The 20,947-nt window shown below is 55.5% G+C and overlaps 1 protein-coding gene across 2 annotated transcripts in view; it reads right to left on the bottom strand.

Moving 5' to 3' along the window:
- Positions 1-572: 572 nt before the first annotated feature.
- TRPM2 (transient receptor potential cation channel subfamily M member 2) overlaps positions 573-20,947 on the bottom strand; it is a 43,378-nt gene continuing 23,003 nt past the window's right edge. The window contains exons 13-33 of one of the 2 annotated variants that reach the window (XM_051998189.1): positions 20,565-20,702; positions 19,211-19,340; positions 18,965-19,110; positions 17,530-17,642; positions 14,983-15,196; positions 13,985-14,103; positions 12,682-12,814; positions 11,904-12,075; positions 11,080-11,263; positions 10,508-10,689; positions 10,049-10,181; positions 9,138-9,225; positions 7,183-7,270; positions 5,886-6,037; positions 5,710-5,786; positions 5,359-5,460; positions 4,752-4,838; positions 4,483-4,588; positions 3,763-3,864; positions 3,065-3,181; positions 573-1,629 (exon numbers count right to left, since the gene is read on the bottom strand). In XM_051998189.1, coding sequence (XP_051854149.1) covers positions 1,504-1,629; positions 3,065-3,181; positions 3,763-3,864; positions 4,483-4,588; positions 4,752-4,838; positions 5,359-5,460; positions 5,710-5,786; positions 5,886-6,037; positions 7,183-7,270; positions 9,138-9,225; positions 10,049-10,181; positions 10,508-10,689; positions 11,080-11,263; positions 11,904-12,075; positions 12,682-12,814; positions 13,985-14,103; positions 14,983-15,196; positions 17,530-17,642; positions 18,965-19,110; positions 19,211-19,340; positions 20,565-20,702 — 2,709 coding nt within the window. In that variant the 3' untranslated portion in view covers positions 573-1,503. The remainder of the gene's footprint in view (positions 1,630-3,064; positions 3,182-3,762; positions 3,865-4,482; positions 4,589-4,751; positions 4,839-5,358; positions 5,461-5,709; positions 5,787-5,885; positions 6,038-7,182; positions 7,271-9,137; positions 9,226-10,048; positions 10,182-10,507; positions 10,690-11,079; positions 11,264-11,903; positions 12,076-12,681; positions 12,815-13,984; positions 14,104-14,982; positions 15,197-17,529; positions 17,643-18,964; positions 19,111-19,210; positions 19,341-20,564; positions 20,703-20,947) is intronic. The other variant, XM_051998190.1, reaches the window with a different exon arrangement.

The raw sequence follows: 20,947 nt of genomic DNA, 5'->3' as shown, positions 1-20,947 counted from the left end.
CCCCGATCCCCAAATGCTGGGGGAATGTCCCTAGTTATGTAGTGGTAATGGTGTCCCCACTCAACACCTAGAGCCTGACAATGACACTCTGAACGGGAGCAAATGTTGACCGTGAGCGTCCACCAAGGGGAACGCACTGGCTTGAGCGGGCTGTGACTGGCCAGAAAAAACCTCAGAGCTGGAGAGTGGGTCACGGGATGGGCAATGGGGAATGTTCCAGGAATGAGGGTGGATCACAAGCAACATGGGAGGAATGGCCGGAGGGGCAGGAAATCCCTGATTCAAACGTTGTCAGATTTGGGAGAAGAGGGAGAAAGAAGAGACCAGACAAGAAGTCTTAGGGAGGAGGGAGTTCCAGAGTTCAGCGAGAATTGGATAGGGCCCCAGGGACCAGGATGTTATAAATTGTTCCTTCTGAGTCACATCAGGCAGGCCTTGGGTTGGTGCTGCTGGATAAACTTTGTTGGGAGGAAGGGTCTTGTGAGGGATTCAGCCTGAGAGCTGAGGAGCTGCAGCCTGTGGCCCTTGGCTCTCCTGCCTTCCGTCACCTCCAGCACAGAGACGAGTCCACCCTCAATTCAAGCCCATATTTATTCCCATCTCTCCTCAGCATCTACAGGTTAAGCTGAACAGAACAGGGCAGCAGTATGTGAGGAGGAGCCAGTGAGCAGGTTTAATGTCACATCTCAGGTCCCCTGACCAAGGCAAGTCTCATGAGAAGACACCAATAAAGACCGAAGGGGCTTTGTCTGGGCCCTCAGGATCTGACCATCCCACCTTGGTGATCCCAGTAAGTCCTGGGACGCTCCTTGCTTCACAGTTTGGCACCTGCTGTGAATGGGGAAAGTCATCAGACCACAGGTGAGCTTCTCTCAACAGGAGATTTCCCCAGAGGGCACCTGGGGGTGTTTGGTCCATACTAAATCTCACAGACAGAGGCTTTGGAGGCAATTCATAGGAACGTGAAGCCCAGCAGTAGTTGTAGGGTCCTGCACTGGGACAGGGAAGATGCTATGGGAAAGAACAGAAGAGTGGTATGGGCTGGAAACCAGTGGGTCTCAGATTAGCCTTTCCCTGGAGTAATGGCAAAGAAAGGGGATATACCTCCCCTGAGGACACTAGTTTACAAGTCCCTGGTTCTCCCTATCCTTCATCCCAGATCTGGGTCTTAAGACTGCTTCCCTTCCCCACACCCCAGTACCACTATTGACACCTCCCAGGCAGTCTGAATACAAGGAGGCAGAGGGTGGTATGGAGGAAATGAAGATAGATCTTGATACTTCTGCTGGCACCTGGCCCAGGATGGCAGTCTGCACCCACCACGACTCTCAGTCCCGCCTCAAAGAGAATAGCAGTGAGTCCACAAGAGCTGAGGAAGAGTGAATGTCTTTCTCCTCATGATAGGCATAGAGATCATGAGACCAGACAGCTCATTTCTGGTCAGGAAGAGCCCAGCCCTCTTCTACCCTCCAGTGCCAGGGCACAGGGAGTGTTGGTCTGGCCTTAGTAATAGGCTCCAAACAGGGCTGAGGCCTTCTGAAGGATCTCCTTGTGATTTGCATAAAGTGGGATCCTTTTATCCACCACTTGCCATCGGATGGAAACCTCTGGGTCACAGACTTGAAGATGCTGGAAAGAAAGGGAGGCAACTGTTCATCACCTGAATTTCTCTCCTCAGAGCTCCCCAGTCCTCCTGAATCATCTTTCACCATATGATTTTGTCCATGAGATGCTATCTACTTTTGTCCAACCCTTTAGAATGCTCTTTCAAGTGTTATGGGGCTTCCCTGTCCATCAGAAATCTCTGAGGAATTTCCTGTCTCCACGCCTTTGCAGTGCCTCTACCCCATAACTGGAAGATCTCTGCTTTCTATCAATATTCCTGGCTTCCTTCAGGATCCAGTTCAGCATCAGCCTTCTCCTGAAGCCTTCCGCAGTCATTTGCACCCTTCCTGCCTTCAATTTGCATCTACTTTGTGTATAATTCCATGATCCACGTTTCTCCTCACGTCCTCTGTTCCTTTTTATCTTGGAGTTCCTAGTGCTTACCACAGCACTAGTGTACTATGGGGCACATAATAGTAGCCTCTTAAGAAATGTTTACTGATTGATCAATTTGTTGGGCAAACCAGATTTGCTGAAGAAAGCAGTTTCTTCTGCCACTTCCCCCTTTTTAGAAAATGAATCATTATTGAGGCAGCCCAGGGATTCTATAGTGGCTCAAGCCAAGCACTAGTACTTGTCATCCAGCCTCTGCCTCCTGTTTTCTCCACTGCCTGCAGCACATGCTCTGTTCTCTTCTCTGGCCAAGATGGCCCATGGACCCATTTGCTATCCACTGCTTTGAGTCACATCCCTGTGCTTGCATCCCCAAGGTAGGGCCCTCCCAGGAGTCTGGGGAATCTCAGGAAGTGATCTCCACTGCCTGCAGGTCATGCTCTGTCCCCTTTTCTGGCCAAGATAGCTGTTGAACCTATTTGCCATCTGCTGCTTTGAGTCACATCCCTGTGCTTGCAACCCCAAGGTAGAGCCCCCCTCCTCCCAAGGAGTCTGTCTGAGAAATCCCTTCATGAGCCACATGCCAGACACAGATCTCATCCCACTCATACTTGCTGACCCCTGAGGTCAAACTGACCTCTCTCTGCCAAGACAGTGCTGTGTTGGCTTTTCTTGGTGCCCGGTGGCCATGCTTGGGCATCCAAGCCCTTCCTCCTAGATATCATCTGCCATAAATTGTTAGTTATTGCCATCTCTTAATTCTTCCATTTAGTCCCTCGGGGCCCTTGGGCAACTCATCTCACTGCCCTAAGCCTCAGTTTCCCCACTGGTAGAAGGAGAATAATCATCCTTGCACCACCTGAAGGTTGTGACAAAAGAGACTTCCACCATTAGATGGTACTTAGACCACCATGCTATTGCTAGAGGAAGCAAAGGTGCCAGGAGCTATAATAAAAGGTGCCAGGAGCTATAATAGTGGCACTAAAAATTTCATCTGCCAGATCACACTTTTGTGACACTTGCACAGACCTTTGGGGGAATGGGGAAGACATCCCTAGATGCTTACAGAATTCAGTCGCTTCAGTTCCAAGTCATTCTGGTCCTTGAAGTGGACACTGATAGCAATGGTTTCTATCCAGGCATTATCTGTGTTCCTCGGGTCATCAACATAGCCTTTATAGACCTGGGGAGAGTAGAGCAGAGAAAGGGACTGATTCAGTCTTAGGAAGGCACCTACTGTGTGTGGGGAGCTGTGAAGGCCATGGGGCTTCTTCTTAGCTCTGCTTGTACTTTCTTTTTTGCTTCCAAGCCCAGGGCCACCATCTTATACCAAGTTCCAGGTTAAAAGCTTCTGCCATGTCTTCCCTTCACTGGCACCCCCTCCCCAGAAAGTGGGGTCCTGCACAGGATGCGTGAGTGTGAATCCTGGAAGAGATTCACCTCTAATCCATGTCCCACAACTGGGCCAAATATATCTTCCTCTTGAGTCTGGGGCTCAAATACTTCAATGGTTCCCATTGTGTTCTAAACAAAGTCCCAGCTTCTTACCCTAGTCATCATGGCCCTCCACAACCTCCTACTTTCCCTCTCCTCAGTCCAGCCAGTCTGCTCTTCCTGCTCACCCAACATCCCCTCCCCCAGGCATTTTTTCATCCCCCGGGGATGACCTTCTTTCAGCAGCCTCTGCACGAGCTCAGCCTGTCCAGTCTCTCCCCTGAAGGAACCCCTCACCCACTGAGGCTGGGACCCACAAGGGCAATCTACCTCAGCACCTTGCTTCAGCAGTGTCTCAAAGTACTGCCAGAATTCCTGGCTCAGGATCCTCTTCAGTTTTCGGGGTAGCATCTCACCAGGCTCCAGGGACCCCTGGAGAGACCAGAAAAATTATATGCAGCTTACACCATGAGCAAGGGGCCTGTCGGTGAACAGAATGTCTTTCTTCTGGCATTCCCATTTTACAGATGAACAAATCGGGGTCAAAGAAGTGTAGGGGTCTGTCCATGGTCACACAGTTGGTAAATGGCAGAGCTAAGAGTGGACTTTTTCTTCTTGAACCCAGAACCACAGAACCAGAGTTGGCAGGAGCCTCACAGGCCATTATGTTGAATACCTGCCTAAGACTTGACTGATGTTGAAGAGCTCACTACCTCTTGGGGAGGCCAAGTGGTCACCCTTTAGTGACAAGGAGCCCTGCTCCTCCTGGAGCAGACTCCTGATTAGTGACCACTAGACCTCAGTGACAAAGATATCTCTACCTCCTGGGGTGGACACCTGACCAGTGACCACCCAGACCCCAGTGACAAGGAGCCCAAGAGATAGTAATATCCCAATTACTAATGAATGAAGTATTTATCCCTTACCTTTTGGCACAGGTCCTTGTGCAAAGTGAGTATTTTAACAAACATCTGTTGAATGAATAAATGGATGGCATCCTAAGGAAAGGAAGGGGCGCTGACATCAATGAATTGGCCAATGGCTACGTACCCCTGGCAAAGCCCAGTGTTCCGACAGGGCGTGCTTGACGACCAAGATTTCCAGCATCTTCTTGATGCTTTTTCTACAAATGGCACCATCTTGATTCCGCCGCCAGCTGTAAGAGAGGAGAGTTAGCTGTCTGGGACCACCCTGATATTCCTGGAAAGAATTCAGGGAATCCACTAAATGGAGTCCCCCATTCTGTATAGAATGAAAGAAGCCAATCATCGTGCTCCCAGCACCCAAGAAAGGATGCCAGCCACTATGAAGCTACTCACCGTGTGATAACAGGGTGCAGGGCATGGTTTGGTCCAAAGCAGCACAGGCTTCCCCTGCCCCGTAACCCCGTGCGCCCCATGGGGTTCCTGGCACAGAGAGGACATGTGGTCAGCACAGGGGCTCTTTGGACCCCAAGGCCAGGGTAGACCCACAGCTAATGGAATGCCCCCTTCTTGTGATGGGCTTTTGGTCTGAAACAAGGGAAGCTGCGCCCGCCAGCCTTCCACCCTGGTACCATCTGGTCTGGAGACTGCTTTGGGGGAAGCCTGGGCCAGCTCCTGTGTGTAGGAAACCTCACAGACATCCTGAGGCTCTTGCACGGAGCAGCACAACCAGAGGCTGTAGGGCCATGGAGACCCGGGTTCAAGTCACCTTAAAAAAATCTCCCAGCCTCTCAACGTTCTGGGTGGCTGCTGGCCCCGGGCAGAGGGAAGTCCCTCCCAGGGGTGAGTCCCAGCTCCCTACACAAATGAAATCCAGAGCCGTGACCTTTCCAGTTGTAGAGGGACAGTCAGGGAGGTGGGGGGACTGTGGGTCCCTCAGCCAGGTGAAACCCAGGCCGGCCAGGTTGGGGGTCTTAGGGTACGAGAACCCAAGCTGACTCACAGTGAGAGCCCGTCCTGCACCATGTAAGGCCCGTGGAAGCTCTGCCTGTTGATCAGCCCGTCCATGGTGTTATAATTGATTCTAGACAGGGACTCCAGAGAACTAGAAGGACAGAGCAGAGGCCGGCCCAGGGCTCTTAGAGGGGCTGCCCAATGGAACAGAGGGAAGCAGCTTTGGCTCCAACATGGAGGGACGGAGCCCCAGGGGGACCAGCACCCTCCACCCAGAGCAGTCGTGGCAGCATCCCCAAATCCCTGGGCTGTGGCCCCAGCCCTCGGCCCCCTCGGACACCCAGCAGAGCCCATCTCTGGGCCCCCCAGTCCAGAGGAGGTTCCTCGCCAACGGACTCACTTTCCCACAGGATCCGATGTCGCCTTCTCCTTCCTCTCCGCCGTGTAAAAGGGAGGATCATAGATATGAAATTCCTGCTGTGAAGAAATCATCTTTCAACCAAGACTCTGGCCAGGCCGAGGGCCTCCCTGAGCCCCAGGCCCTTCCATGGCCGCCAAGGCTCTCAGGCCCCTTACCTCCCAGGGCACCTTCTCGTTGGGCACAGGGAAGCGCGTGACAGTCGAGTTGGGGTACAGAAGATGGCGCGCGTTCACGTGGTAAAGGTCTTCCGTGTCCTCCTGCTTGTCGCCAGGGTCGTACTCCTTCCCTTCTGGCATCTTCCTGGACACTGGGGGTTGGGGGGCCCAGGCAGAGGTCTCAGCCCCCTCCCATACACTGGAGGCCCTGTCCCTTCTGGTGAGGTCATCCCATTATTCCTGACTCCCCCACACTCACACTCTCACACACACACACATACACTCACACACACTCACATTCACATTCTCACACACACACATTCTCACACACACACTCACACTCTCACACACACATACACTCACACACACTCACACTCTCACACACTCACACTCTCACACACACACACTCACACTCTCTCACACACACTCACACTCTCTCTCACACACATACACACACTCACATACTTACATACACTAACACACTTTCAAACACACTCACACACACTTATATACTCACACTAATACACACACACTCACATTCACACACACTCACACTCACACACACTTATATACTCACACTGTCACACACACACATGCACTCACTCTCACACACACTCACACTTTCTCACACACACACTCACACTCACATACACTTATATACTCACACTCACATACACACACAGCACGCACACACACACACACACACACACACACACACACACACACACACACACATACACACACACTTGGGGATTCTCAGAACCAGCTTCACTCCCCAGGCCTAAGTGTGGCCCCCTTCCAGGGGGCCATACTCTGCCCCTGTGCCCTCCTCTTCTCTCTGAGCCTCCTCGGGCTCACAAATGTCACCCACTTTCCAGGGTCTCCTCCCCACACCTGCCTCCCCTCAGCCCATAATCACGGTGTGAATTTAGCAGAAGTTTAAGGTCCATGAAGAGCTTTTTGCACATTATTTCATTCCCTCTAGCTGGGCGAGGTGCCCATGAGGATGCTGAGGTCAGGTGTCCTCCCTAGAACCCTTCCCACTTGAGGGGGGACCTCCAGGACCAATCTCTGTCCCCTCTTCCTCACTCAGATGGGCCTGGTAGTGCTAGGGGATATGACTGGGTGGGGAGGGGGGTAACCCTCAGGAGGCCCCCCCTGATGTCCACTGCAAAGCCTCTGGGAGCCAGGGCAGGGGTGGCAGTGTGGTCCAGGGGACAAAGAGCTGACTGAGGCAGGAGACTGCAATTCAAATCCTGCCCCTAGTGCCAACTGCCAGTGTGCCCACAAGACTTACCCAACACAGGCACGTCCTCCTCGGAACCAAAGCCATTGTCCCTCAGTGCCCGGATGATCCAAGTCAGGGCCTTGGTCGACTGGAACATCTGCCCAAAACAGGCCCAGCAGCCTGGGTGAGGGTCTCTGCAGGGCCCCTCCCAGGCACCGGCCTGCAAGGCTGCACTGGAAAGAGGCTGGCTCCCCCGCAACGGTTTGAGTCTCGTGGGAAGCACCGTGGTCACTCGGTTATTTTCTTGGGGCTGCCTGCCTTAATACATTAGCTCCCCCGTCCCTGAGATGGGCCCACGGATGAGGGCCTAGAGCCACTTCCCATCTTGGCCCCAAATGAAGCCCCCCAGATCTGGCAGTGTCTGAGGACATCACTGGAGCCACACGAGACCTTTGAAGCTTCTCAAGAAAGGGGACTCTGGACCAGCACCTCCCGGGCCTGGAAGTTGCCAGGACGTGGCCCTCCAAGGCAGACAGAAGGTCTCGAGGACTTTTGGGAGCTCAGAGGAACAAGTCAGAGGGACCACCCCCAAACCCTCCCAGGGTGGATCAGCAGGGTGCCGGGGCGCCGCTGAGAAAGCACGCTCCGTGTGGGCAGTGCTCCCTCCAGCTCAGTGTCTGTGGGGGCCGAGAGTGGGGGAGGGGGCTGCGGGGGATGTCCTTTCCCGGGCTGTGGCCTCCTCACCCACTTTAGCCTTGGGGTCTGGTAGCAGTCCCCTCGGGGCCCCGGCTGACCTCCAGCACCTCTCCCTCCAAACCCTGGGCCGCTCCCCCCTGCTTTCCTTGGGTCCGAACAGCGGGAGGGCCCTTAGTGGTCATTGGCCCCAGAAGGAGCGGAAGGCGCGAGCAGAGACTCGGGACTGTGCTCCCGGGGGCTCTGACTTCTGTCGCTGCGAGGCGCCTGCCAGTCAGTCTGCGCACTCGAGGCGGCGCTTCTTCCAAAACACATCCGTTTCCCTAACTCGTGGCCGAGGGGGCTCAGGTTTGGAAGCCGCCACTCTGGACATCCGGCCGAGCTGCTCCGCCCCCTCCGGAGACCCTCCCACCTTTAAGGCTCAGGCCCTTCTCCCACTGACCCCACCTCCCCCTCGCCGGGTCCCAGGGTGACATCTTTGCTTATCCGTGGCCTGGCTGCCTTCCCCAAGTACCACGTCAGCCCCGGCGCCGTAACTGGGGCACAGGGAGCAGGTAATACTCGTTATTGTTCTGAGCACGCCCTCTGGAGGGCGCTCTCCGCTCCCGCCCCCATCCCTGCGTCCACTGCGTCTGGGAGAACCCACCTGTGCCAGGCCTGAGCGGGAGCCCACACGGCTCTGCCTCCGGCCTCCGGAGGGACCCGGGGGGAGGGGCGAGCCTCCTAGGGTCACTACAGAATTAGCGGGATGACCTCGTGCTGGAGCTAGGAGCTGGCACAGTGCCCGGCACACAGCAGGCGCCTAATACATGTTTACTGAATCGAATGGAGGGGAGACCATTCTTGTGCTCACTCGGGGCAGACTCCACTTACTGGAGCAGGATCCGACCCCTCCCGATCTCCGTCAACAGCCTCTGCCGCGGGGGCGGGCACACAAAGGAACTGCACAAGTTCCCCCGTCTGCCCCCCGGTCCCCTACACTCGGAGCTCTGCGCTTCCCCTTCCGACTGAGGATGGAGAGTGGGTCTCCACCTGCCCATAACCAGACTGGGGAGCTGGGCTCCCTTCTCCCCCTTCTCAGAATGGCCAGAAGGGAGGCGGCAATGGCCACTGCTCAGGGGGTCTCTCCGTCCTCCGCGGGTCCCCTAGACCAAGCCATGACCACCTGCCGCCAGCAGCGCCAGTGGGGCCCGATCCAGGGAGTGGACAAGTCCCCTCCTTGGGCCTTCCAGGCCTCCACCCAGCCCCCAACATGCTTTCCTTGGGCCAGGGGTGCCCGTGTGTCCCAGGAGGGTGGGGCCGGCCGGCTGCCGCGGAGGGTGCTAGCTCACCTGCTCTTCCAGGTACCCCAGCCGCTGCTCCACAGAGCCCAGCCTTTTCAGGTGATCCAAGTCCAGCAGGTCCATCATGATGTCGATCCTGGGACAGAGCACGCCGGCCCCTCAGAGAGCGCCGTGGCACAGGGGGCTCTGGAGCCGAGCACTCACCCGCCCACCTCCCCCGACCCGCTTCCTCCGCAGGGCCTTTGGTCTCTCAGTCTCCACCACCCCCCGAACTCCCAGCGCTGCTCTGTGTCCCTGCTCCTAACACACTTCTGGGAGCGGCCTGGGATGGAGGGCGCTGGAGGCCGAACCAGGAGAGCGATGGAGGCCAGGCGGAGGACGCTCTGGGGAGCAGCCGCCCGAAGGGCCAAAGAGGCGGAGCCGGGAGAAGGGGCCTCCCTCTCGCGGGTGGGGAGCCGGCCGTGGCAGACGCTGCCAAGTTCCCCTGACCCTTGTTTCCCCTTGTGCTGCTGCTCTGTTCTGGGGACAGCTTTAAGGGAGGGGTGAGGGGGCGTGTTCCTCCTCCGGCCTCCATCCCCTGGCCACAAGGCCTTCCTCCCAGATCCCCCGATGAGTTACCTGCCCGCAGCCACGTCCCCTCCCCACCCGCCACGTTTCCCGAGCTTCCTGCGTCCTCCTCACGTGCATCCTTCGCTCTTGGAGAGCTGCCCTTCCCCAGGTGCCCAGAATATACCAAGCCCTCAGGAAACGCTGTGGAACCCAGGGGGTCCATCCTCCCCGAGCCACTGGACTCTGGTGATCCTTGGCCCTCTTGCCCCCCCTCCTTGGCCACCCCTGCTCAGGGCTGCACCCGGGCCTCCCAGTCTGCCTGGGCCGTCCTCCCCAGAACCCGGTGCCGTGGGGACCTCGGCCAGGCTGCCCACCCGCCCGCGGGCGCCCCTGCCCAGACCTGTCCTTACTTGTTGCCCATGTCCTCGATCTTCTGGTCTGTCCTCTGCTTGAGCTGGTACTGCTGACTCTGCAGGTAGTTCTCCTTCAGGTAGATCTCCCAGGAGAGCAGCGTGGCCTCCTCGTTCTTCTCCAGCTTCTTCTCTGGTGGGAGGGAGGCAGAGAAGGAGAAGCGGGCGGGGCGTCTCCCGGCCCGGGGGGGGGGCCGCCAAGCTCAGCCGGTGGTCCCCAAGGCGGGGGGAGGAGCCCTCGCAGAGGGGGCCCGTCCAGGACTCTGGAGCAGCCCAGCCCTCATTGCCCACTGTGCCCCTGATGCCCAGGACCATGGAGAGCAATCATCTCCTCTCAGCCCCTCCTCCCCACTCCATCTTGTCCCCTCCCAGGGCCCTGCCCTGCCCTTCTCGGTCCTGGGGAAGGGACAAGCTGGAGGGGGAGGAGGGGCTGCGTCCTTGCGCGGTGGGAGCACTCACTGAGCTGCTTGTGCCTCTTGGCCGGCTTGCCCAGGATGACTCTCTTGACAAAGAGCTGCAGGTGATTGAAGAGGATGAAGGGGGGAGGCGCTGGGGGCCGCCCGTGATACTCCTCGATCAGGTCGTGCCGCTGGAACTTCCAGATCTGATCCGTGTGCTCCTGGACCTGCTGGAAAGTGTAGCTGGGGCAGGGGAGAGGGGGCAGATGCTGTGCTGGAGGCTGGCAACTCCCTCTGACCCCCCTGTCCCGGACCAAGCTGGGGCCCCAAGAAGGGCCTTCCTCTCTGCCCTTCCTCCATCCGCCCTGCCCCCCCTTGGTTCATCTCCCCCAGACCACCTCCTCCTCACTCCCCCAGACCACACCCTCCTCACTCCCCCAGACCACCTCCTCCTCACTCCCCCTAGACTCACCCCCTCCTCACTCCCCCTGAGCACCCCCTCCTCACTCCCCCCATACCACTCCTCCTCCATCTCCCCCTTAACTCCCCCAGACCCACCCCCTCCTCCATCTCCCCCCTGATCCCCCCAGCCCCCGAGGGTGGGGTGGGGGTGGGACGGCAGGAGGGGCTCACTTGAACATGGCGATGAGGAGGTTGAGGAGCAGGATGTTGGTGAAGAGCAGGTAGAGGCAGAGGAGGATGACGGTCAGCCACTCGGGGAACACGGGCTTGTTGCTGACCTCGCTGCTCTCGGGACACTTGGGCTTGTAGGGGTCCGTCCCGTTGGGGCTGCACTGCTCCGGGTTGAAGTTCACCCCTGCGGAAGAAGCCGGAGGGAGTGAGCGGGGGGTGCGGGCAGACGCCCCCAAAGTCAGACGGCCTTGTCCGCCACGTTCCCAGAAAGCTCTGGGTGCAAGTGCTTCCGGCTGCGGGAGGCCCCTTCCCCTGGCTGCGTCCTCTGGGCAGAACTGCACTCACAGAGGGAGCTTCCACACTGGGAGTTCCCACAGCCCCAGAGCCAGGGGAAAGAAAAGGGGCAAGAGGCAGGGCCAGGGGCTCTCAGCCCGAGCTTCCTCTGTGGCGCTTTGTGGCTCTCGGTGGGGGCCCTCTCGTGGGCTGCCCCCTCCTGCTCACTTCAGGAATTCACCTGTCCAGGGGCCCCCCCTCAGAACTCCTCTGCCTGGGCAGGAGGAGGAAGCCACGGGAGTGGATCGCACTGTGGGTGAGGTTTACTAAGCACCTACTAAGTGCCAGGCAAATAGCACCTCATCTGATCCATCCCGGGAAGTTGGGTCCGTTATTATGCCCATTTTACAGAAGAGCAAACCAAGGCAAACTGAGGAGAGGCAAGTGCCTCCCAGGGTCCCACAGCTAGTAAACGTGAGGCAGAGTTTGGACTCTGGTCTCGCTGCCTCCCGGCCCGGCGCTGCAAACCAGGAGAGCATCGGGGCTGGTACCATCAATGTAGGTGGGGATCTGCCCGAAGATGGTGAGGTAGGAGTGGTAGACCACGCCCCGGAAGATCCAGTCCACCCGGCTCTCGTTGTGGATCAGGATGGCCTGCTTCGCCACCCCAAAGGACACGACCCAGACGGCCAGCAGGAAGAGGAAGAAGAAGACGTCCTTCATCTGCAACGGCAGGGGCAGCCCCGATGACGGCCACGGTCCGGGACGTCCCCCCTTCCAGAGCTCGGGCCCTGGCTCACAGCAGCGTGGCCCGGCCCATCCCGAGGCCGGGGAAGGGCAGCTGACCACCAGCACGGCCACGTTACTGCCCCCCCCCCGCATGCAGGCCGACCAAGGGTTCCCCGCCTCCCCACCGGATGGACGTTCTGCCCAAATTCTTCAGGAACATGCCCTCCCCCAGGGCCACTGTCTGAGCCCACTGGTGACCTGCAGTGTGGGGACTTCAGGCCGGACCTCGGGACTTGCCAGTGGTCCCATCGCCCTAAAATGAAGCACCGTGACCTCCCAGTCTGGGCCCAGGGAGCTGTAGGAGGCCTTGCACAGAAGCTCTCTGGCCCCGTCCTCCCCTCACGCTCCAGGAGGCCCCGTCCTCCCCTCACGCTCCAGGAGGCCCCGTCCTCCCCTCACGCTCCAGGAGGCCCCAGGAGGAAACCCACTGGCCCCGTCCTCCCCTCACGCTCCAGGAGGCCCCAGGAGGAAACCCGCTGGCCCCGTCCTCCTGTCCTGCTCCTTCCTCCCCCCAGGGTGGGCTCGCGTGCAGGTGCTCACCATTCTCTTCACGATGATGATCTTGGGCCCCAGAGTTTTGCTGACTGTGAAAATGTGCATCAGTCTCAGACAGAACATGATGAAGTCCAGCGACAGGATGATCCGCCCTGGATACAGAGTCGCTGGGATCAACCTGGTCGGCACGGGGGGGGGAGGCGGAAATGAGGGGACCTGCGACTCCCACCAGTCGGAGCAAGACTTGTAAGGGAGAGAAGCTGGGCAGCTTTCTGTCTGCCGGGGCCGGAGAGCTGAGCTCAGACTCCCTGGAGGGCCAGGACCCACGTCCACCCTCCATCCCCTAAAGCAAAATCTGCTCTACAAGACAAGGAGGGAAGGGGGGGGGAGGAGGAGGAGGAGGAGGAAGGTGAAGATGAGGATGATGAAAAGGATGAAGAGGACTCATATTCCCCCCACTTCCAGCTCTTTCTTACCCTCAGACCTGCAGGGCCAGGAGCTTGGGGGTAGCCTCAGGGGGCTGACTCAGGCCAGCTTATCCCCACCCACTTCCCGGGAATTCCAACCCTCCCTGTAGGTGAGACGGGGGACAGATTCATGACTGTAACTCTCATTATTCTCAATGGGGAGATGGATCCGGTTCCTCGTAACCCTGGCTGGCAGGGAAGTTGGCCAATCTGGGCTCTTTTCTCTGATAATCTGAGAGTTGGGAAAAGATCTTGAAACCCCAGGACAGACAGCCCCAGTCCAGGGGCAGTGCAGGAGCGATGATTTCTGCCCAAATGAACAAATACTCGGGCAAAACTCACTGTTTAACCCAAACCAGCCTGGACGAGATTAGGTCCGGGTCCTAGCACACAATTCACACAGTGTATAGGGACTTATTCAGATTTACAAGAATAAGGGCCGTCCCCCAGTTGACAAGGGCTGGCAGTTCTTAGAAGAAGGAACACAAACTATCAGCATAATCGACAACATTATCTAAAATGCTCCAGAACAATGATTCGAGAACAGCAAATTAAGACAGTTCTAAGTTTCAGCCTCACAACCGCTGACAGAAAGGTGACAGATGCTGAGGGGGCTGTGAGGAAGACGGCATCTGTATGCCCTGGTGAGGGAGCTCGAGCATTTGGGAGAAGCACTGGGAATATGGCCCCAGCTGCTTCACTGCGCGCCCAACCATAACTCTAGCTCTTCACTGACCATTTTCTACGGGACAATGATCATTTTGTTTGATGTTTATTAAGTTGAAAGTAAAATTAACAAACAAACTCAGGTCTTTCCTTGAGGGATGGGAGGCGGGGGAGGGAGACAATGTCCCAAATGGAGCGAGATCTCGGGCACTTGCCTGCAGGTGAGCCCGGCTATGAAGATGAGGATAGCACCAACGTCGAGTTTATTCCAGAAATCGTTGAAGTACAAAGAGGCCATCTTCAGGAGTCCAAAGCCATCAGGGTCATAGAAAAGCTTGAAGAGAAGCGCGGCATGGGCAAAGGGACAAACGTGATCATGGGTACTGGGCACCCCTGCCTGGGAGCCAGGAGGGGGACGCAACCTCAGCCAGGTGCCCTGGCTGCAACCATGCCTGGGAGCCTGCATGGGACTGTGAGACCCAAGTTCTATATGACTGACTGTCCTCTCTCCAGCATCCTGAAGACAAATTTAGGGTGACGGAGCAGACCTGGCCCAGGGTGCCCCTGGCTGCCCATGATCCGCTCTCCTCACTAAATGAGAAATATCAAGGATTTTTCAGCAGGACTGGTCAGAGGTAGCATCCCATCATGGGAGAGGACCCAGAGGAGGGGCAGCAGAGGATCAAAATTAAGTATGGGGTCACGGAGAGTGCCCGACAGGGACCCAATTCTTTCTACCAAACATGATTTGCTCCTTGCAGTCCAAACACTAGCCTTTTGGCCTTTCACAAGCTCATGGCTTAACCACTGAGGCATTAGCAAAAATGGCATTTCCCTGAATGTCCTGATTCCACTTGACAGGTATTCCGTCCCCACCCCCAGAATCTTTAATTCAGTGGAAAGAAGGTCCTTTTCCCTTCTGCCTCAGGTGCCGTCACCCTTCTAGGTCTCACTGCATGCAATGAGGTAGAGAGAAGAGGAAGCTGACTTTGGAAGCTGCTTCTGGCTCTAACAATCTATAAGTGGTTAACAACTTCCCGATACTACTTCGGGGTCTTGTACAATGTCCAGCGAGGCTGTGTGCAGTGAAGAGGTGGGGAGGGCCAGGGCTCCCCCCAAAGGCAAACACAGACCGAGAGAAGCTTTGTCTGGAGGCTCGTACAGAAACCGGGGGGCTTCAGGGGGTCAGGACAAAGGGACTGGTGTCTCATACCTGCCGGGTCTCCTCACACACAAGTGAGAAAAGCCAGAAGTAGATGACGTACTCTCTCCAAGATGGAGTGGGCTGGAAGTCGATCATGAGCACGTAGGCAAAGAGCCAGAGGAAGGTGAAGTAGGAGAGGATGTTGAGGTGGAAGATGACCACTGGTGCGGTGAAGAAGGCCCGGAACCGGGCCAGACAGCTAACGGGCTGGAGCCTCTTCTCTCTGAGGAGGAGGAAAGCACAGGAAGAACATTTACCAAGCTCTGCCAGGACCCTGAGGACGGACCCAGCAGAGCCTGCTCCCCGGGAGCTCGCCCTCTCCCTTTGGAAAATCCAGTCTGGCCCCAGGCAGCAGCAGTGACCCATCCCTTGGCCTCCCCGGCTCTGCTGAAGGAGGCAGGGGCCCTCGGTTAGCGTGGACGCCCTTGGTCAGGCCTGGGACGATGGGTCTGAATCCTGCCCGTGCGTGCCTGCGGGCTCCTTGCATCATCTCTCTGGCCTCCTTCTCTCTAGAGGGCAGGAACCAACGAGATGGGAGACTCCACGTTTTCTCTAGTCCTTAGTAACCCTCTCACAAAAGAAAAAAGAAAGAAATTCCAAGCCCAAAGAGGTCCCAGAGATCCAGCATTTACAGATGTCAACGAAGTAACAACTTCAGGAACTCATAGTGGAGAACACGCTGCTGCCTCTGGTGACATTGTTCTAGAAGCACACACAGATCAACCCGCCAGCTTGTGCTCCAGAGTCTACTTGGGAATTTTCCTGCACACACTGCCCCTACCCCATGACCCCATAATTCTGAGACAAATCGGGCCTCAATTCTGTCCAGTTACAGCTGGAAGAAGCAGAAATATGGGAGGGAAGGACTGTATTCTGTCTGGGGTAGCCCCTAAGTCAGGGAATCCCAAAGTGGCAGAAACTGTGCATAAAATGATACCCTCCCCTGACTCTTCAAACGCAGTGGACACTTACATATCCAGGCAGACAACTAAAGAATGGGATTAAAATAGAGGGCTACCATGTGGGCTGCCCTGGCTCAAAGGAGAAGGAGGGACATTCAATTAAGGTCCCTGGAAGTCTCTTGGAACAGGTAGGGATCGAGGCTGGGGGAAAATGGATTCCCCAACATGGGAGGGAGTCACAACAGTTTTGAGATCCAGCCCCAGAAGATAAACTCACCATCAAAAAAGAATATGAGAAGAATTTAAGATGAAAAGGCTAAAACCACCAAAGATTTGAAGAGAAAGAAAATTCAGTAAAAAACCTAGAGCACATGTATTTTAACCAACATGGAAAATCAGGTCAATGAAAAGATTGCAAATGTCTCTAAATAAATATCATAAGAAAGTAACTGAGAAGATACCAAAATCAGAAGGGAAGGTGAGGATCAGGTCAATGAAAAGGTTGCAAATGTCTTTAAATAAATATCGTAAGATATGAAATGATTTAACAGTTGATGAAACACAACCTTCTGGATTTCCAAGAAAACACTGGATATTTCAAAATAGTTCAAGAGACAGGTCATTTGTGTCTTGAGACAATCAACTCGATTCCTAACTTTGAGAGAAGAAATGAACCTTAGATAAGAACAAATGGTCTGCACAACAGAAATAATAAGGAGAATAGAAAAACTTGAATCCACTGTGGCAAATACCTCCAAAGAAGCAAAACAGAACAACTGATTGGGAGTGAAATGTATTGGAGTAAAGAGCAATCTGAAAGAAAAGCAAAAAGCAGTAATGTTAAAAGAAAATAAGATCTCTCTATGCAAGCAAAATACATTGATCTTGAAGACTGGATGTATGGAGACAACTTAATGACCATGGTCCTCTTAGAATGTGACAGAAAAAGATTAAAACCATACTGCAAGAAGTAATATAATAAAACTATCCAGAATTTCTGAATACAGGAAGAAATTAGTTGAAGCCTCAAGGGGGAAAAAATTCTGTTTTGAACTCCAGGACACATGATGGTTAACCTTGACATTTCCAGGAGCAAGGAATACTTTCTGCAAGCGACCAAGAGAAAAACCTTCAAATACAAAGAAAAGAAAATCAGAACAGCACAAAACTGCTTTGCACTTACCAGAAACCTCAGAAAGAAATGAAATATATTCCAAAAAGCAAAAGAGCTCAAGATATGTCCCCAAAATGACAGAACTTCCAAACCTGAGCCCAATAATTAGTAAAAATAGATACATTTTTGAAGAAAAAAAGCTTGATGTGAGCAGATTGTCTGACTGGCAGACACCATTGCAACAATCGAAATGTAAGGAAGGTCAATAAAAATGCAGTGGGCAGACCACCCAGCCTCCAAGTCCCAAGTCTCAGGTTGGTTGTGCCTTCTGCTCCTTCTGTGGCCCAGATGACCACTAAGGACCTTCCAACCCACTGTTCAAACCCAAGGGAAACAGGCAGAACCAGCCTGATGTTTGGAGGGAGAGATACCGAAGGTCAGCCGGGAGCCCCTGAGGTGTCTATTACCAGACTTCTCTTTAAAGTCCTGGCTCCCTAAAAAATGGAAAAGCCCCCCAGAGTGCCAGAGTCGGGCTGGTACCTGAAGGAGATGATGCCCGTGTAGAGAAGTGGAAACATCAGCATGCACAGGATCACCCTCCAGAGGCCGTTGTCCACACACAGCTGCCCCCACCAGACTTTGGTCAGAAAGGCCTGGGGAGAGAAAGGTCACGCTGGGCAGAGCAGGCCGGGACCCTCTGGGCCAGGATGCACACGTGCACACACTCGCACAGAAAGCAGGGACGGCCGGGGAGACGGAGCGAGGAAGAGCTAAAGGTGATGCTCCTGGGGCTTCAGGGCTGACAGAGCTCCATCCCCAGGAAAAGAGACATTTCATACAGTCATGTTTGTGAGCACCAGGTCAGGGATGGGGGGAGGGGTGCAGTGGGGTGGGCAGAGTAGGGCCCTTTTGGCCAGGCGTGACTGGTGGACAAGGCCAGAGCTCCTGAGCACGGGCAGCTGAGCCCACCCTCTCCTAGAGAGAAGCCCAGGGAGGCCCCGCTTATCCTGGGACTGGTTTGGATGTTGTGTACAATCACAGACGCCGTCGTCGGAGGGACGTTGGGGCAGAAAAGCATCAGGGGGCTCTGCAGGAAAGGGACTTTAATGCTGTGGGGCCAGAGGATCTGAAGGAATAGAGCTGGGGAAAAGACCTCAGCCCATGTGGTCCAACCCTTTTGCTCGACAGAACATGGGAGAGGGTTTAAAGGGAAGCAGCAACCCCACGTCGCCTGCCTCCCGAGAGCCCGGCTCAGAGCTCCATCCCCTCCAGAGCCTGCCTGCCCCTGCCCCCCGGTGCTGAGATGACCCCTGCCATTCCGCCATCCTGCCTCCAGCCAAGCACTCCTGCAAGCTACTCCCCGCTCCCTCGGCAGCCGCCTTGTGCCCACCCCACCAAGCTGAGGTCTGCTGCTGTTGCCCCCAAGACTGAGGAGTGCATGGAGTGGCGTGCCCAGCTGGATGCCCAGATGCAGAGCTAAGGGGAGGCAGCTTCTGCCCTCACCCACTGTGCTCCCTGAACTCACAGCAGAGCCAGCCTTACTATCCGCCCCACTGTCACGCCCTGAGAAAAGCCGTCTCTGTACTGTGAGCAAGGACTAAGCAAGAACACACCCCACCTCGGCTTCCCATCTGGGCAGGAGATGTCCGTGGTCGGGCAAGAAACAGAATTGTCCCCCCGCGTGTCACACTCATGCACACTCACACACACACTCATGCACACTCACACTTACACACTCATGCACACTCACACACACATCCATAAGCACACACATATACATGCACAAGCACATACAGGAGCACACAATACATATATGCACAAGCACAAACACATATACACAAGCACAACATAAATACACACATACACACACACCTACATGTTCAAACACACAGGAACACACATACATATATGTACAAGCACACACGTGCACAAGCACACATATACACGCGTGCACACCTCCTCCAGGAAGGCTAACCTGGATGCCTCCGTGGGACACAAACTTCATGTCTTTGGCCTCCAGAGCCAGCTGCAGACAGGTGGTCTTCCCCCAGGCCTCAGACACACGGATAAGGAGTTTCTGGGCTCTCTCCTCATCCTTCCGATAGCACTCAGTGAACACGCCTAAAAGGTCCAGGATGGGGAGTACATGTCATCAGCCCCCCTGCACACCAACCCCTTATGCCACAGGCGGAGGGTGGGGTGGGGGATCCCCTGAACTCACCGATGGCTCTGTGCTCGTACTCCTCAGCCAGGGTGAGCATTTCTTCCGAGCTGTCCGTGTCGTCCTCCTCCTTGGACAGCTCCTTCAGGATCTTACTGCAGGCCAAGGCCGCTGCAATGCAGTCCTGGCTCTAGAGACATGGGGGGAGGCGCCATGAAGCCAGCCATGAGTCTCTTTGGAGTACATCCTGTCTGTTCTTCCTGACCCTCCCATGAGGCTACTGCAGGGAGGACTGCACAGGGTGGGCTGGGGGGAGTCCTTTGCAGGGAGGACCTTGGGGTAAGTCCTCTGCAGGGAGGATTACACCAGGAGTGAGTCTTCTGCAGGGAGGACTATACTGGAGGTGAGTCCTCTGCAGGAAGAACCGATGTGGGGGAAAGTCCTCTTCAGGGAGGACCATATCGCTGGGAAGTCCTCTGCAGGGAGGACCATATCGGTAGGGAGTCCTCTGCAGGGAGGACCATTCTAGGGGGTGAGTTCGCTGCAGGGAGCATCACATGGGGGGTGAGTGCTCTGCAGGGAGGACCCTTCTAGGTGCCACCTGCTAAGCAAACCTCCAAGCACTGTAGCCTATTCTTGAGAGGCACAAACATGGTGCCAAGGGGTGACTGCTGGTACCGGCAATGACTGAACGCCATTGCTGCTCCACACCCAAGCAGCCCATACTCCTGCTAAGGGCAGCCTGGCTCCAAACTCCCTTCCTGACCTGCCCTAACTTGACTTTTACCAGGGAACAGTGGCCAGGATTTGCTCAGCAGGGACAAACCAGTTAATGTCTGACAAGTGACAAACCTCTCATACCTTCAAGACTCTAAAGACATGGCCATGGAGAGAAATCTGATACGATGATCAGTCTGATGCCCAACCACCGACCTACTGCTCCTCTGCCCCTAAAAGCCCCTGCTGAGGGTTGGGACCACCTGGCGTGTGCACCAGAGCTGCTCTGGGTGGGAGGGGGTGCAGGCTGTACTATTTCACTCCCTTCCTTTGGTAGTAGTGTCACTGGCTACTTACTGAGGGTGGGATGTGAACATTGGCTAAGGAGGTCAGTCTCATCCCCCCTTCATTCTTGCCCCCTCCAACAAGGGAGCCAAGCCTCCTTCTCCCTATCTCTGCACCTCCACAGAGTCCGTGCTCTTCGGCACTGGCCCATTAGAAGGGGCCATAGTGAACACAGGTCTACTCCACAGATAATCTTACAATATTGACCAGCATGGGCCCCATGCCTTTCCCCATCCCAGGGCTCCCCGGGACTGCATCCATCTGCCTCTGTACATCCCAGGCATCTATGGGCCTTGAATCCTGCAGAAGTCCCCCATAAAGACTCCACACAAGAAATGTCTTAGCTGAGTACCTGGGCCCAGATGATTTCTGCCAGTTCTTTGCGGTTCTGGACAATGGCCCAAATAAGAAGGTCTCGAACAGGATCCATGGTGAAAGTAACACGACCTGGAGAACGCTTGTAGAGGGACCGGAGACTCACACCTTGCACCTGGTGAGTACATGACAGTTAGAACTCCACCACAGGTGACTGGTTCTGAGAAGATGAAGGAATTGGGAGGTCAAAGCATCACTGAGGTGATGGGAGCGGGTGCCATGGCACGAGATATGGATGGATGGATAGATGATGGATGGATGAACAGATTGATGGATTATTGGATGGATGGAAGAAGGGATGGATGGATGGATGGATGAATAGATAGATGGTTTATTGGATAGATGGAGGAAGGGATGGAT

This window comes from Antechinus flavipes, chromosome 4, assembly GCF_016432865.1.
Source record: "Antechinus flavipes isolate AdamAnt ecotype Samford, QLD, Australia chromosome 4, AdamAnt_v2, whole genome shotgun sequence".
NCBI classification, from domain to species: domain Eukaryota; kingdom Metazoa; phylum Chordata; class Mammalia; order Dasyuromorphia; family Dasyuridae; genus Antechinus; species Antechinus flavipes.
This window is presented reverse-complemented; position numbering and strand designations above follow the sequence as displayed.